Raw genomic sequence first — 16538 nt, forward strand, 5'->3', positions numbered from 1 at the left:
ACTGCAACTAAATCTGAGCTGCACGAGAAGACCTCAGTCATTAATCCCCAACCCACAACTATTCATTTAGAAACCCTTCAAAGTCACAGTGACTTTGAAAACAGTGACTTCTCACTAGTCCTCTCACTTACAACCACTGCAGCAGAAGATGAATATCCAGATGTGTGACAACTGGACTTATCACTATTTGTACCCTTCCCAGCCAGCTTCTGACAAGCAAAGTCAGTGCGGGAAACCAGGTTCTCTTTATGACTTTCTGATTCACTTAACAACGGCAGTAATTCACTTAGCAACTGTGGCATAGAGCTATGTGTACTTTCTCCAAGCCTAATAAAATATCTCCCTGTATGATGAAGGACTTGGTTGTTGTTTTGGTTTTTACACATTGCTTATTCCCGTTTTCTAACCTTCTAGGAATTTATCGCCTTTGGAATCAGCAATATTTTTTCAGGAGCCTTTTCCTGTTTCGCTGCTACCACCGCGCTGTCTCGCACGGCCGTCCAAGAAAGTACAGGTGGAAAAACTCAGGTATTTCATTTGGCTCAGGATGGAGAGACTTCGACTGCTTGCCCATCGTTCTTGGAACCGATTGGGTGGAGCACGTTTTGAGCGAGTCATCTGATGGTTGATGCTAGTTGCATCGTATTTTAACATAACACAAAGGAAGGGAAATCCTTGCAGAGAGAAGATTACGGAATAATTGATGCAATTTATTCTTTCGACGTAAAGTCAAGTTGCAGGGACAACCCCAGTGGTGGATTGGACTGGTTCGGCCGAACTGGTAGTAGAGATCTGCAGGTTGCTGTGCCCACGCACCCCGGCGCTATGCCGTCCTATTTAGCCACGTTTTCTAAGCCGTGGGCATGCGTGCAAGCCACGCACGTGAGCAAAACGCATGCGTAGAAGGCCACGCGCATGCACAGAATGCGCACGCTCACATTTTCGGTGTGCGGCAAACCGGTGGTAAAATAATGTGAAACCCACCTCTGGAAAACCCTGAATTTGGACTTTGGCATCGGACTTGAATGATCAGAGCATCACTTTCATGTTTATTGATGACTAGTTGGTAGTTAAGGCGGAAGTCATGGTAGTTAAGAAGAAGATTGGTGAAGAATTGAACCTTGGGGCCCTTGCAAAATATTAAAGGGATTGTTGGAAGACAATACAGAATTGTCTATTGGCCAAGTGTGATTAGACACAGATGGAATTCGTCTCCCGTGCATAAGCTCTCAGTGTGCATACAGCAATAGTGATAGATCATTATCATAGTCATTGTAACCAGAGATGGGTTTCACTTTATTTTACCACTAGTTCGCCGCATACTGAAAATGCGCTTTGCTTGTGCACGTGGCTTGCACGCATGTGCATGGCTTAGAAAACGTGGGTAAATAGGACGGCATAACACTGGGGCGGTGCAGGTCGCCACTACTGATTCGCCCGAACCGGTCAAAGCTGGCTGAATACCACCACCGATTGTAACATATATTTATCATAAAATATTAGATACAATACTTAGTGATAGTCATGGATACTAACTAAGCAATCAATATAAATCATGCAAACATTAAGTTTTAAAACAGGGTTTTGAAATCACATTTCCTTGTACAGCAACAACAAGAATTCTCTGATTCTGTCAAAAATGCTATTTTGACAACTTACCATCTCTACCGAAAACAGCTAACTAAGCGTTTCAAGTAGCCACTTTGCATAAATATTCCTGGAAACAAACTTATTTTCTTGATGCTTTCGAATATTTTATTTTCAGGTTGCCGGCCTAATCTCAGCGTTTATTGTATTAATTGCTATTGTTGCTTTGGGGAAGCTGCTGGAACCGCTGCAAAAGGTATTTTGTTCTGATATATGTTACCATTTATTTAATATTTTGTGCGCCTGATAAACAGAAATCGCTCTCCCTTCTTAGTAACACAAGTCAGGTACTGTTGTGGAAATAAAATTGAAGGGGATCCTTAAATTAGCGCTTCAAGGAAAAAGAATATCTATAGTCTATAGATATCTATAGCTCTGTAGTCCCAAAGGTGGTGCTTTTTCAGGAGGCAACTGGACTTTCTGTTTTTTTTTTCTTTGAAGACGTTTCACTTCTCATCCAAGAAGCTTCTTCGGCTCTGACTGGATGGTGGGGAACGGAAGGTTTTATATTCCTTGAAGACAGCTGGTCATTTGCATCCTTTTAGAGGGTCGTTGAGGCCACTCGGAGGTTTGTCTGTATATCTCTGGATGACTGAGAATCTCTACAGACTTTTTTAGCTATACAATTTGGGAACACCTTTGAATAATGTGGGAGTAGGAATGGATTTCCAAAGGGAAAAAAAATTGCAGATTACGGGAACCAGGAGCACCACTCAAGTGACCCTGACCTCCAAGTGGCCTCAACGACCCTCTAAAAGGACGCAAGTGACCAGCTGTCTGCAAGGAGTATAAATCCTTCCATTCCCCACCATCCAGTCAGAGCCGAAGAAGCTTCTTGGATGAGAAGCGAAACGTCTTCAAAGAAAAAAAACCCAAGAAAGTCCAGTTGCCTCCTGAAAAAAACAGCTTTGGGACAACCATGACCTGGATGACTGAGAATCTCTACAGACTTGTAACTCCATAGACGGTCCTCAACTTAGAACCATTCATTTAACAACGGTTCAAAGTTACAACAGCCTCGGAAAAGGTGGCTTACAACTTACAACAGCTGCACCAACCTCACGGTGGCCTGGCTGCAAGTCAGGCGCTGAGTAACTAATTCACGTCTACAACGATTTCGGCATCTTGCAGCTACATGATCCCATTTTGTGATCTTCCCAACCCCAGGAAACCATTTGAAGAATTTGGATTTGCTTAACAACTGCATGATTTGGTTAATGACTCTGGCAGAAATGGTGATAAAATTGGGTCTGCTGCAGTAGTGAAATCCAATTTTTTTTTCCTACTGGTTCTGTGGGTGTGGCTTGGTGGGCGTGGCAGGGGAAGGATACTGCAAAATCTCCATTCCTACCCCACTCCAAGGGAAGGATACTGCAAAATCCCCATTCCCTCCCCACTCCTAGGGGAAGGATATTGTAAAATCTCCATTCCCACTCCACTCTGAGGCCAGCCAGAGGTGGTATTTGCCGGTTCTCCAAACTACTAAAATTTCCGCTACTGGTTCTCTGAACTGCTCAAAATTTCCGCTACCGGTTCTCCAGAACCTGCCAGAACCTGCTGGATTTCAACCCTGGTCTGGTGGCGTGATAACTTGCTTAACAATTGAAATTTCGGTCCTGGCTGCAGTCATAAGTAGAGGACTACCTGAATTTATTTACGCAGAGGCATTCCTAGGAAATGTAGAAACATGGACATAAACAAGGGGCTACAAGTACTACCCATATTTTGACATTTTTAAGTACTCCCCAAGAACCCCTCCTTAGACAGCTAGTCCTCGACATACGACCACCATCGGGCCCAAAATTTCTGTTGTGAAGCGAGACCTTTGTTAAGTGAGTTTTGCCCCATTTTATAGCCTTTCTTGCCACCGTTGTTAAGTGAATCGCTGCGGCTGATAAATTATTAACCTGGTTGTTAAGTGAAACGGGCTTCCCCATTGACTTTGATTGTCCAAAGGTTGCAAAAGGGGATCATGTGACCTCGGGACACAGCAACGGTCGTAAGTACGAACCAGGCCCCAGAATTTTGATCACATGATGCTACAAAGATTGTAAAAGTATGAAAAACGGGTGTAAGCAGGGGTGAAATGTAAAATTTGTTACTATCGGTTTTGTGGGCGTGGCTTGGGGGTGGGGTAATGTGACTGGGTGCGCATGGCCAACCTTTTTTTTTTTTTTAACTTTTAAAAGCATTTTTTTACAACCTCTTCGGCTGAAGAGGTTGCAAAAAATAGTTTTAAAAGCCTCTGACGATCAGGCAACTCAGCTGGGATCGTCAGAGCAATTTTTTTACAACCTCTTCGGCTGAAGAAGTTGTAGAAAAAATGCTTTTAAAGGGTTCTGACGATCCCAGCTGAGCCGTGCGATCATCAGAGGCTTTTTTTTTTTAACTTTTAAAAGCATTTTTTCGGCTGAAGAAAAAATCCTTTTAAAAGTTAAAAAGAAAACCTCTGATGATCACGCGGCTCAGCTGGACATGCAGGGGGTGGAGGGATTTTTGCTACCGGTTCTCTGAACCACCCGCCGCCATCGCTACCAGATGGGGCGATCCAGTCCAAACCGGGAGCAATTTCACCCCTGGGTATAAGTCACTTTTTTTATTGCCGTTGTAACTTGGAGCGTGTCCCTAAGTGAATTGTTGTAAGCAAGAATTGCCTGTAATCTTTGGAATCTCTCAATCATTTTTTTTTTAAATGAATGCTAATGTGTCTTTCTCCTCTCTTTGTAGTCTGTTTTGGCAGCTGTGGTCATTGCGAACCTAAAAGGGATGTTTATGCAAGTTTGCGATGTTCCTCGTTTGTGGAGGCAGAGCAAAGCAGACGCTGTGAGTCCCATTTTCTTCAGAAAGAACTGAGAGTTATTGGTCACACTTGAGTTCATCTCTTCTCTGTTTAGGCAGCTGCCTTTTGTTTCATTTAATAATTAATGCTTCACTGAGAATCTCATGTCACCGGGGTGGGGTGGGGGACAAAACCCAAGAGCTTCATGGTTATTCCAGTGAATTTCTGACCATTGAAGATCTCCATGTCAGGCAAGAAAAACCAGGCCTGCACTGAAGGTCAAATTAACCTGATTTATTGTTATTGGGTTTTTTTGGAAAAAAATTATTTTTTAATACAAACAAACATAAAAACATCTTCAAGCCAAATATAGTGTGTCGGTAGGTTGATTACAAATCTTTTGTGTATATAAAAGGTAAAGGTAAAGGTTCCCCTCGCACATACGTGCTAGTCGTTGCCGACTCTAGGGGGCGGTGCTCATCTCTGTTTCAAAGCCGAAGAGCCAGCGCTGTCCGAAGACGTCTCCATGGTCATGTGGCCGGCATGACTCAATGCCAAAGGCTGTTCCCTTCCCACTAAAGGTGGTCCCTATTTTTCTACTTGCATTTTTTACATGCTTTCGAACTGCTAGGTTGGCAGAAGCTGGGACAAGTAATGGGAGCTCACCCCGTTACGCAGCACTAGGGATTCGAACCGCCGAGCTGCCGACCTTTCAATCGACAAGCTCAACGTCCTAGCCCCTGAGCCACCGCGTATCGTTACTTTGTCTAATCTTACATTTTGTCAATCTAATATGTATCCAAATATTTTAATCAATTGATCCTTTAATTAACTATAATATTTCATTCTCTCATTTCATAGAAATTATTCTAAATTAATATTCTATCTAATTACAACATACGCGCAGGACTGGCATAGAATTAGAATTAGTACTATTATTTGTAATTTTAAATGGGGTTTTATGGTTTTATGTATTTTAATTTCGGGGCCAAATTTAATAAGTTTTTTATCAATGTTTTTATTTGTATTGTATCTATTTATTGTTGGTTTTATCTGGCTGTGAACCGCCCTGAGTCCTCCGGGAGAAGGGCGGTATAAAAATTAAATTATTATTATTATTATTATTATTATTATTATTATTATTATTATTATTATTATTATTATTATTATTATTATTATTATTATTATTATTCATTCCATCGTCTTAAATCAATTGTATCATTTAACAATTTTTTCCTTATAAAAACCTCTCTCAAATCTTTTTTAATATATTTTCCCTTTTAGCCATTGGTAAAATAAATCCCATATTTTATAATATTGTTTTAAACTGATTTATTGTTAATGGCCTACGCCAAGGGTGTCCAAACTTGGCAACTTTAAGACTTGTGGACTTCCACTCCCAGAATTCCTCAGCCTAGGAATTCTGGGAGTTGAAGTCCACAAGTCTTAAAAGTTGCAAAGTTTGAACATCCCTGACCTACGCTGAGGGAATCTTCTCAACTAGGAGTTGTGAATTTGCTAGGAGTTAGATAAGGATCCACAGAATTCAAGGGAGGCTGGGCTTAATTTCGCTTATGGCTACATAGCGATTCTAGGCTGATTCCTCTTTTGACTCCGCCTTTAGGTCCTGCCATTATTTGTCCTACACTCAAGGATGATCGTGTTATGTCACCAATAACTGTCTCTAACTAATTTCACTTTTGTGAAACAGCCTTCCTACATAGGTATGTTTCTACAGAGGAAGTTTGCATAACATTGATCAAGAGAAGGGCTGCAGAAAAATTTATAAATCCTATCTACAGAAAACTAGCATGTTAGGAAGAAAATAAGGCTACAGTCTTCTTCTAGAGGGACATGGTGGCTCAGTTGCTAAGATGCTGAGCTTCTCGATAGAAAGGTCGGCAGTTCAGAGGTTCGAATCCCTAGTGCCACGTAACAGGGTGAGCTCCCGTTACTTGTCCCAGCTTCTGCCAACCTAGCAATTCGAAAGCATGTAAAAAAAAATGCAAGTAGAATGCATTCCGTGCGCCTTTTTGCATTGAGTCATGCCGGCCACATGATCACGGAGATGTCTTCGGACAGCGCTGGCTTTTCGGCTTTGAAATGGAGATGAGCACCGCCCCCTAGAGTTGGGAACGACTAGCACATATGTGCGAGGGGAACCTTTACCTTTACCTAACAGACAAAAGGAAGGTGCAAACCTTGTGCAGATCCTCCAGTGTGAACTTTCTAATTTACTAACCTTACCCCATTGAATCCATATTGGGCAGCCACTCTCCAACCGCTATGGGGCAGTGTTAACTTCTTCCCATTCCAGAAAGTAGGTTTAAATGAATATGAGGCTAAGACAGAAGTTTATCAACTCAGGTAGAACTCGACCATATATGGGTAGTCCTTGACTTACGACTTACAATGGAGCCCAAAATTTCTGCTGTTCAGTGAGACATTTGGTAAGTGAGCTTTGTCCCATTTTGCGACCTTTCTTGCCACAGTTGTTAAGTGAATCACTGTAGTTGATAAGTTAGTCATGTTAAGTGAATCCGGCTTCTCCATTGACTTTGCTTGTTAGAAGGTCGCAAAAAGTTATCGCATGACTCCGGGATACTACGACTGTCATAAATACGAACCCGTTGCCAAGCATTTGAATTTTGATCACATGATCATGGGGATGCTACGAAGTGTGAAAAACGGTCATAAATCACTTTTTTCAGTGCCGTTGTAACTTTGAACGGTCACTAAGTGAACCGTTGAAAGTTGAGGACTACCTGTAGTGTAATGCCTATTGGGTTTATTTAACATCTCCATCTATTTATTTTCCAGATGATTTGGGTTTTCACATGCGTAGCATCCATCATCCTTGGATTGGATTTAGGATTACTTGCCGGGTTGATATTCGCACTGCTAACAGTTGTACTGAGAGTTCAGTTGTGAGTATAATCTTAAAAAAAGAATTTTTGCACCCAAGACAGGAAAATGAGTGCAAATCCTTCCACAGACTGCGGCTTTTTTCAAGCATGAAATGCAATAAAAGCTGCCATTACTTTTGCTGTTACAGATAGTTCTCGACTTACAAGCGGTCATTTAGCAACTGTTCGAAGTTGTGTGCTGTCCTACCTAATCACTCACACACACACACACACAGAGCAGTGTGTTTTAGAGCAGCGGTCACCAACTGGTGGTCCGTGGACCACTGGTGGTCCACAAGAAAATTTTGGTGGTCCACAGAAAAAATATTTACATTTTTTGTATTGCACTAAATCAGGGGTCCTCAAATTACAGTCCCTGGGACAGATACATGCAATGAACGTTTGTGTTGCTGCAGAGAGTCTCCCCCTTTGGGGTCTTTTTGTGTGGGTTGGAGGGGAACAGAAATTCTGACTTGGGGGTCTGCTTTGGCCTCCTGGTGCAGGGCTTTGGCCAAAGGCTGGAGGGAAGTGCCACTGGTGGCGAAGAGCCAGAGGTCCTTGTTCCAGTGGGACTGCATCATGGCCTGGAACTGGCTGACCATCTCAGCCCGCTGAGCCTCCAGGCACCGGTACCTGGCCTTGCACTCCCGCAGGTCTTCCCTCTGCTTGGAAAGCCTATGCTCCTAGTCCTCAGTGAGGTGCTTCTACTGACCCTCCTTCTCAGTCAGATCCAATTTGAGCTGAGCTGTTTTGCCAACTCTTTCTCGAGGTGGCTGCTAAGCTCCAACAACTGCTTCCTGTTGGGGCCCTAAGGAGCCCGGGCGGAGAGGTGTGGAGTCACTGGGAGGGGAGGGGTGAGGCGCTCCTTGACGTGACATTGAGTTGGCCACTCCCATAGTCACATGACCACCTAACCATGCCCATCCAGCCAGTCATTAGACAGATCATATTAGTGGTCCGCGGGATTTAAAATTATGAATTTAGTGAGTCCAGTTTTAGTGACCCCTGTTTTAGAGAGTTTATTAATGTTCCCTAGAAATTCTCTTCTCTCAGCCTCAGAACTGTCCCAAATCCAGCCACAAGCAGGCCAAGATTAGTCCTCAAGGCAGTGGTGAAATCTAATTTTTTTTTTACTACCGGTTCTGTGGGCGTGGCATGGCTTGGTAGGCGTGGCTTGGTGGGCATGGCAGAAAAAGGATACTGCAAAATCTCCATTCCCACCCCACTCCTGGGGAAGGATATTGCAAAATCTCCATTCCCACCCCACTCTGGGACCAGGCAGAGGTGGTGTCTGCTGGTTCTCCGAACTGCTCAAAATTTCCACTACCGGTTCTCCAGAACCTGTCAGAACCTGCTGGATTTCACCCCTGCCTCAAGGCAATGGCCAATAGTTCATAAAATAAGTCCACCAAACAAACTTAAATCCATCAGGCCAAACTGAAATATACCCACAAGAGCTCGCTCGGCAAGAGAAGTTCAGAGTTTCCAAGGCACAAAGTCAAGCAGGAAGCACAAGAAACAAACACACACTGGTAGAACTCAAACACGCTGTTCCCAGCAACACCTCCCTCTGCCTGCCGTGATAAATAGCTTTCCTGTGCAGCCCATTAAGACAGGCAGGGCCTTCTCGCAAGTAATCTGGCAGATCTCCTTTGCTCTTGTCTTTTCTCTGCCCTGGGTGCTCTCAGATGCACCACGGAAGGCAGTTCCTCCTACTTTTCACTGACCTGCAAGCTGTCCCCAGACAAAGCCTCCTGTAAATCTCTTTTGGCTGGCAGTTCAGAATCATTCATTAACCCTGTTTCTGACGTGCCAGGAATGAGCCTATCCTCCCTCGAGCCAGCCTCTAAGGAAAAGTCGGAAAAGTCCAAGGGAGACATCACACAGTGGCACCGAAAAAAAATGACACATAACCGGTCCTTGTGCTTATGATCGTTGCTGCATCCTCATGGTCATGTGATCAAAATTTGGGCACTTGGCCACTGGTTGCAGCATCCTGGGGTGGTCGCTACTTGGGACCTTGCTAGAGATCTCCTGACAAGCAAAATCAATGGGAGAAGCCTGATTCACTTAATGACGGCACAATTCACTTAACTGTAATAATTCATTTAACAACCAGGGCAAAAAAAAAGGTTGCAAAACAGGCTGCGACTCATTTAACAACCACCTTGCTTGGCGATGGAAAGTCTGCTCCCAATTGTGGTCGTAAGTCGAGGACTATCTGTATTTGACAAGTTAGGCTATCAGTTATGGCTTAGCTACCATTTCTTGCAACAAATTTTGTGTATTCCTTGCAAACAAATTCTGTTCTGTATGTTACATTTGTTTAATTTTTAAACAAAAAAAGCCCCCCTCTGTGGGGGCTCCCGCCCTCTGGAACGAACTCCCCCCAGGACTCCGTCAACTTCCGGACCTCCGAACCTTTCGTCGCGAGCTTAAAACTCACTTATTCATCTGCGCTGGACTGGGTTAGTTTTAAATTTATGGGTTTTTAATGGGTTTTTATCCTAAATTTTTAATCTTGGCCAATTTAATAAGTTTTTTAATTGTATTTTAATCGTATTTATATTGTATTATTGTGTATTTTTTATCTGGCTGTGAACCGCCCTGAGTCCTTCGGGAGAAGGGCGGTATAAAAATTTAAATAATAAATAAATAAATAAATAAATAAATCTTTATCCTGATCAATATTTTATTTTTCTTTGTCAGTCCTTCCTGGGGTAAACTCGGTAACGTTCCTGGCACGGATCTATATAAGAACATCAAAGAATACAAAAACGTAAGACTTGTCTAGCAAACTACTTAGAGGAAAAAATAATGTTTAAGATTTATTTCAAAGGTGATTGACATGCGGTCTGTATGGCACAAGGGTTGATAGGTCTATTTCCGGCGTCTCATAAGACATTCAGCAGCCGGTCAAGAATTAATAACCATGTGAAAAATATCAAGCCAAATCAATTCATTCATCCATTCACTGTTACTTCAGTGGATTTCAGTGGTAGTCAACCTGGTCCCTACCGCCCAATAGTGGGCGTTCCAGCTTTCATGGTGGGCGGTAGGGGTTTTGTCTGATACTGAAGCACTTTCCCTTTTTTTAATTTAATTGACTTTTTAAAAAAATTTCATAGCATTATTTAAAAACATTTTCATTAGGTTTTCATAAAATTCCCTATGACATTTTAAATTCCTGAAAATATACTATTTGTATCACCCGCGCCTAAATTTAGTTCATGTTACGTAAGTGAAAATAAGTGGCGCTATAGTGCGACCGCAAACAAAAGAGCCTCGTCCCAGAATAGCTCGCGCATCTCTCCCCACACGACCCAGCTGTAACAGACAAGCAGAGCTGGTAGCCGGCGTTCCCACCCCCCCAATCAATTCACGATGCGCGAGAGGCATCACAGACGATGATACATGGCGCATTACTGTGGAACCGGTGGGCGGTTAGAAAATTTTACTACTAACAGAGATACAAAAGTAGGCGATAGGTATAAAAAGGTTGACTACCCCTCAATTAACTGAACAAACTGAATTCCTGTTATATTGGTTTGAGATTTTCTAACCAGAGTCCTGGGAAGATCGCAGCATTTTCGTTGTAGGAAAATCTATAGAAGATGCAGGACTACAATTCCCAGCATTCTTCATTACAGGTAGTCCTCGACTCAACAACAGTTCATTTAGTGACTGTTCCAGGGGTGAAATGCTACCGGTTCGGACTGATTCGCCTGGACCAGTAGCGGCGGCGGCAGGTGGTTCAGAGCGGTGGCAGCACAAGGCTCCGCCCACCCGCCCAGATGTCATTACTTCCTGGTTTTAACCAGGAAGTAACCTGTTTTTTACCCTCTGCACATGCGCAGAAGGCTTTGTGCATACGCAGAGGGTGCAAAATCGCACATGACATGCGTGTGCGTGCAGAGCGTGTACTTCCGAACCGGTAGGGAGGGTAAGTAGATTTCACCCCTGGACTGTTCTAAGTTACAACGGCAGTGAAGAAAAGTGATTTATGACCATTTCTCACATTTGAAAGCTTCCCCGTGGTCACATGATCAAAATTAATATGCTTGGCAACTGACTCGCATTTATGACGGTTGTGATGTCCCGGGGTCATGTGATCCCCTTTTTGTGACTTTCTGACAAGCAAAGACAATAGGGGAAGCCAGATTCACTTAACAACTATGTCATTAACAGAGATATAACGCAGTACCCAATACATAGTGTACTCTTTGTCGTGAGTGGAGTTTATCAAATGCAAAAGCAGGTTTGTCATCTTCGATTGCCAATGAGAACACACGGTGGGCACTTTAAAAGGTTGTGCGAAGTGGGCCCATCCTCTTATGTTTTTAGCAAATAGATGCTTGATCTTCATATGGGAAGTTGGCATATTGACCAGCTGTCACTCTAATAGAGAGAGATGTATATAGGCTAGGGCAGTGATGGCTAAATTTTTTGCCATCGCATGCCAAAAACGGGGAGAGCACAGGGGGGGTCGTGTGCGCATGTGACCACACCCATAATTCAATGCGTCCCGCCCCCCACGCTCCCCGCGCTCCCCTTCCCTTTTGGCACACGGTGGCATGGTGTGTCGTGTCCCACTCCCCCTCCGACGACCGGGTCTGGGAAGTCTGTATCAAGCGTGGCCACGAAGCCTCTGTAGCTTTGCCAAATTCCTTTCAGATTTCTCAGGCAGGCAGGAATCCAAGGTGTGACTTTAGCAAACCAGATGAGACTTTGCTTGACTCAAGGAATGCCAAAAAGCAGATCCTTTATATAGGCCATGGGGTGTGGCTCCATGACTCAGCACTTATCCAGGCCTGCCCCTCCCTTCCTTCTGCTGACGTCGCCTCTCCATTCTCCGGAAGTGGGGATCCGTCCACTGTAAATGCCCTTCCTCCGGATCTGCTGCCGGCAATTCTAACACGTGGCTGGTTTCGTGCTCACACGCTGTAGGAGTGAGTTTTGTTTGTTCATTCCTGACATTCTGTCCGGGCATGGTGCCAGGGCTGGGGGCTGGAGGCATGCCAGGTCGTTCTTCTTCATTATCCGACTCTGAATCTGATAGCAGGCCCGGCAGGAGGAGGGAGGGGCCCGGCTGAGGAGAGGAGGAAGGACGAGGCACAACATGGTGGGTCCACTAGGCTCTTGGAGGCAAAAACCGTCTTCCCCCCTGGAGGCCAGAAACAACCCATTTGCCGACTTCCGGTGGGACAAGAAGGCCTCTTTTTCTCTCTCCCAGGCTCCAGAGGCTTTCTAGGAGCCTGGGGAGGACGAAAACGGCCTTCCCCCACCTCCCCAGAGGCCGGAAACAGCCTGTTTTGCGAAGTAGGGAAACAAGCTGTTTCCTGCCTCCAGAGGGCCTCACGGGGTGGTGGGGAAGGCCTGTTTTTCTCTCTTACCTGGCTCCAGAGCCTCTCTAGGAGTCTGATCCCACCAGAAGTTGGCAAACGGGTCATTTCTGGCATCCAGAGGACCTCCAGAGGGGTGGGAAAGGCCGTTTTTGCCCTCCCCAGACTCCTAGAAAGGCTCTGGAGCCAGGTGAAAGAGAAAAATGGGCCTACCGGACCATCGAATGCCAGGAGCGGGGGGAATGGGAGGGATGTACGTGCATGCGTGGGGACAGAGTGCATAGAACTATGGGTGTGGGCATGTGCGCGACCCCCCCAACCCCTCCCTCCTGGCACGTGATGACAAAAAGGTTAGCCATTACTGCCCTATACTATTTTGGACAAATAGCTGTCCATTCTCTTCTTAAAAACCTCCAGTGGTGGAGAACTCACAACTTCTGGAGTTAAGCCATTTTACCAGGTTTTTTTTCTTTTCTTTTCTGAGCCTCGAGCAAATAGGATTTGCTTATAATGAAGTAAAAACCTATTTTTTACAACAGGTTGCTGAACCTGAAGGAGTGAAGATTCTCAAGTTTTCAAGTCCCATTTTTTATGCTAATATCGATGGCTTAAGAAGCAGTGTGAAATCTACTGTAAGTAGTAATGTTTTCGAATGGGTGCGATTGAGGCTTCTCAAAATATCAAAACAGTGATCAGTGTGAAGTTTCAGCAGGGATTAAGTTTGTTGGAATGACACCACTAGAAGAGGATATTTGTAGCTCAGGGTTGAACTGTGGATTCTTGATAGTCTCTGAGCTTGGTGGTTTCCTTGCAAACGTTTCATGACCCGACTGGGCAATATCATCAGTGCTACAAGGGAGGAAGGTTTGCAGAAGGAAGAAGGAGGGAGGGACGTTTGCAGGGGGGGAGGAGGAGGAGGAGGAGGAGGAGAACTGTGGGGTCCTTGGTGCTCTCTGAGTTTGGTGGTGTTCTTGTAGACGTTTCATAACCCAACTGGGCTATATCATCAGTGCTAAAAGGGAGGGAGGTTTGTAGAGAGAAGGAGGAGGAAGGGGAGAGGGAGACCGACCTGGAAATGGATGGTAACAGGCTAAGAAATTGCTTGAAAATGTATGCTTTTTTTCCTGAAATTCTGTAATGGATGAGAGTCAGCATATACACATATAACAAACAATTGAGGTCCACTATTTTTAATTGTGTTTAATTACCTACCCTGTGTAAACACAACTAAAACAAAAATTACTAAATTTATTGTTTGAAGGTGGGATTTGATGCCGTCCGGGTGTACAACAAGAGGCTAAAGGCTTTGAGAAAAATACAGAAGCTAATCAAGAAGGGAAAATTAAAAGCAACCAAGGTAAAGTGCCAATTTTTATTCTTCACTCGGTTGTCTTAAAAGGGTTTTATCGGGGGCAATCGATTTGAAATAATTTTTCTCTTACAGTACGTGCAAACTGTTTCATATTTTACTTTTAATTACTTGGAGTCCCAAAAATCTAATTAGCAAGCGAGTCTCAAGATTCTCGTGAATTCCCAAAGCCCTTTATCCACACTTAGTTTTCCTTTCTCTCACTTTCTCTGCTGTTTAACATTTAATTTCACGTGCCCGGGTAAAATATTTACAAAATATAGTGTTCAAAACAATATAAACTGTCATTTTTATACTGTACACCACCCAAAGTCACTTTTTGCAATGAGATGGTCAGGATCTACATTTGCTAAAGAAGTAAATAAAAACCACATTCAATTTAAAAAAAAAGTCCTCAACTTACAACCATTCGTTTAGTGACTGTTCGAAGTTACGATGACACTGAAAAAAGTTACTTTTGCGTTTTTCACACTTACAATCACTGCAGCATCCCCGTGGTCACATGATCAAAATTTGGAGACTTGGCAACTGACTCATATTGGATAGCCATTTGTCTGAAATGGTGTAGGGTTTCCTGCCTGGGCAGGGGGTTGGACTAGAAGACCTCCAAGGTCCCTTCCAACTCTGTTATTATGTTATGTTATGTTATTTATGACAGTTGCAGTATCCCTTTTTTTTTTTTTTGCATTTATATGCCGCCCTTCTCTGAAGACTCAGGGCAGCTTACACTATGTTAGCAATAGTCTTCATCCTATTTGTATATTTATATACAAAGTCAACTTATTGGCAACTAATCTGGGTCCTCATTTTACCTACCTTATAAAGGATGGAAGGCTGAGTCAACCTTGGGCCTGGTGGGACTTGAACCTGCAGTAATTGCAAGCAGCTGCTGTTAATAACAGACTGTCTTACCAGTCTGAGCCACAGAGGCCCTGGGTTGTGTGACCCTCTTTTGCGACCTTCTGACTAGCAAGGTCAATGGGGAAGCCAGATTCCCTTCACAACCATGTTTATAGCTTAACAACTGCAGTGATTCACTTAACAGCTTAACAGCTTCCCTGTGGCAGGGAAGGTCATAAAATGGGAACAAAATTCAATAAATGTCTTGCTTAGCAATGGAAATTTTGGATTCAATTGTGGTTGTAAGTCGAGAACTGTTAATACCATATAGAGCAAAAGTATTTGAGGGACATGGATGTTCCCTAAAAAATAATAATAACTTGCATGGCTAAATCATGCTTCCTTGGACGAAATTTGAGAGATTAACTCATGAAAGCGAAGAGTTAGAGAGCTTGGAAATAATCTGAAGAGGAAAAATGCATTCAAGCTAGAACATCTAGATCAGGCAATAAACTTGACTACACAGAAGAAGATTCGAGATAAGGTAATAATGAGTAGAAAATTGACTTGGGATCAAAGCAAAACCGGAATATGGCTTGAAAGTTTGTGTGGGTGATAATTTCGCTAGAAGCCACAATGGTAGGCAGAACATTTGTTAAGAATTTTCACCTGGGAGAAGGAGAATGATCAGATGATCTCGTTCAACAATTAAATCTGAGTGCAGAGGAATTAGTACAACTCAGTGGTGAAATCCAATATTTTTTTTTTACTATCAGTTTTGTGGGCATGGCTTGGTGGGCGTGGTGTGGCTTGGTGGGCATGGCAGGGGAAGGATACTGCAAAATCTCCATTCCCACCCCACTCTGGGGCCAGCCAGAGGTGGTATTTGCCGGTTCTCTGAACTGCTCAAAATTTCCCTTATCGGTTCTCCAGAACCAGTCAGAACCTGCTGGATTTCACCCCAATACAACTCTGAGGTTTGCAAGAAGAATATACCTATTTCCTTGTGCAGATGGCATAATGAAATTAAGGGCAACCATGGGTTTGCTGAGAATGCCATCTTTTACTTTAAATTATGCATATTTTCATAAATTTCTACTGGCGCGGAACTTGATTCTCGTGTTTTTCCAAAACAAAACTATTTCCTTTTTTATTTAAAGGGGCAGAATCTTTGGTGTAAGGCCAGAGGCAAAAATTAAGAGTCTAGGATATGTCCCGTGTAGTTTATTTATGCACGCGCTTGTATGATCCTAAGCACACAAAGTTTATTTATTTATCCCACTTTTATTATTTTTACAAATCACTTAAGATGGCAAACATATCCAACACAGTTTCCTCTTCCTGTTTTCCTCACAACAACACAACCCTGTATGTTGTTGAATTGAGAGAGAGTGACTGGTCTAAGGTCACCCTTTCATGCTTAAGATGGCACTAGAACTCCCAGTGACCGGGTGAGTGGCCCAAAGTCACACAGCTGGTTGTAATGGCTAAAAGGGGACTAGAATTCACAACCACTGGGTGGATTGGCCCAAATTCACACAGCTGGTTGTAATGGCTAAAAGAAGACTAGAATTCACAATTTCCTGGTGGATTGGCCTAAAGTCACCTGCCAGCTTTTGTGACTAAGGCAAACTAGAACTCATCATCGCCTACTT

At 43.5% G+C, this 16538-nt stretch overlaps 1 protein-coding gene across 1 annotated transcript in view; it reads left to right on the top strand.

Moving 5' to 3' along the window:
- The window catches only part of SLC26A4 (solute carrier family 26 member 4), a 36507-nt gene that overhangs the window by 14238 nt on the left and 5731 nt on the right, over positions 1-16538 (top strand). Inside the window, exons 9-15 of the mRNA XM_058190627.1 lie at positions 415-528; positions 1766-1843; positions 4375-4470; positions 7247-7353; positions 10042-10111; positions 13214-13306; positions 13936-14031. Of these exons, the coding sequence (XP_058046610.1) occupies positions 415-528; positions 1766-1843; positions 4375-4470; positions 7247-7353; positions 10042-10111; positions 13214-13306; positions 13936-14031 (654 nt within the window). The remainder of the gene's footprint in view (positions 1-414; positions 529-1765; positions 1844-4374; positions 4471-7246; positions 7354-10041; positions 10112-13213; positions 13307-13935; positions 14032-16538) is intronic.

The sequence above is a fragment of the Ahaetulla prasina genome, chromosome 7 (genome assembly GCF_028640845.1).
Source record: "Ahaetulla prasina isolate Xishuangbanna chromosome 7, ASM2864084v1, whole genome shotgun sequence".
NCBI lineage: Eukaryota > Metazoa > Chordata > Lepidosauria > Squamata > Colubridae > Ahaetulla > Ahaetulla prasina.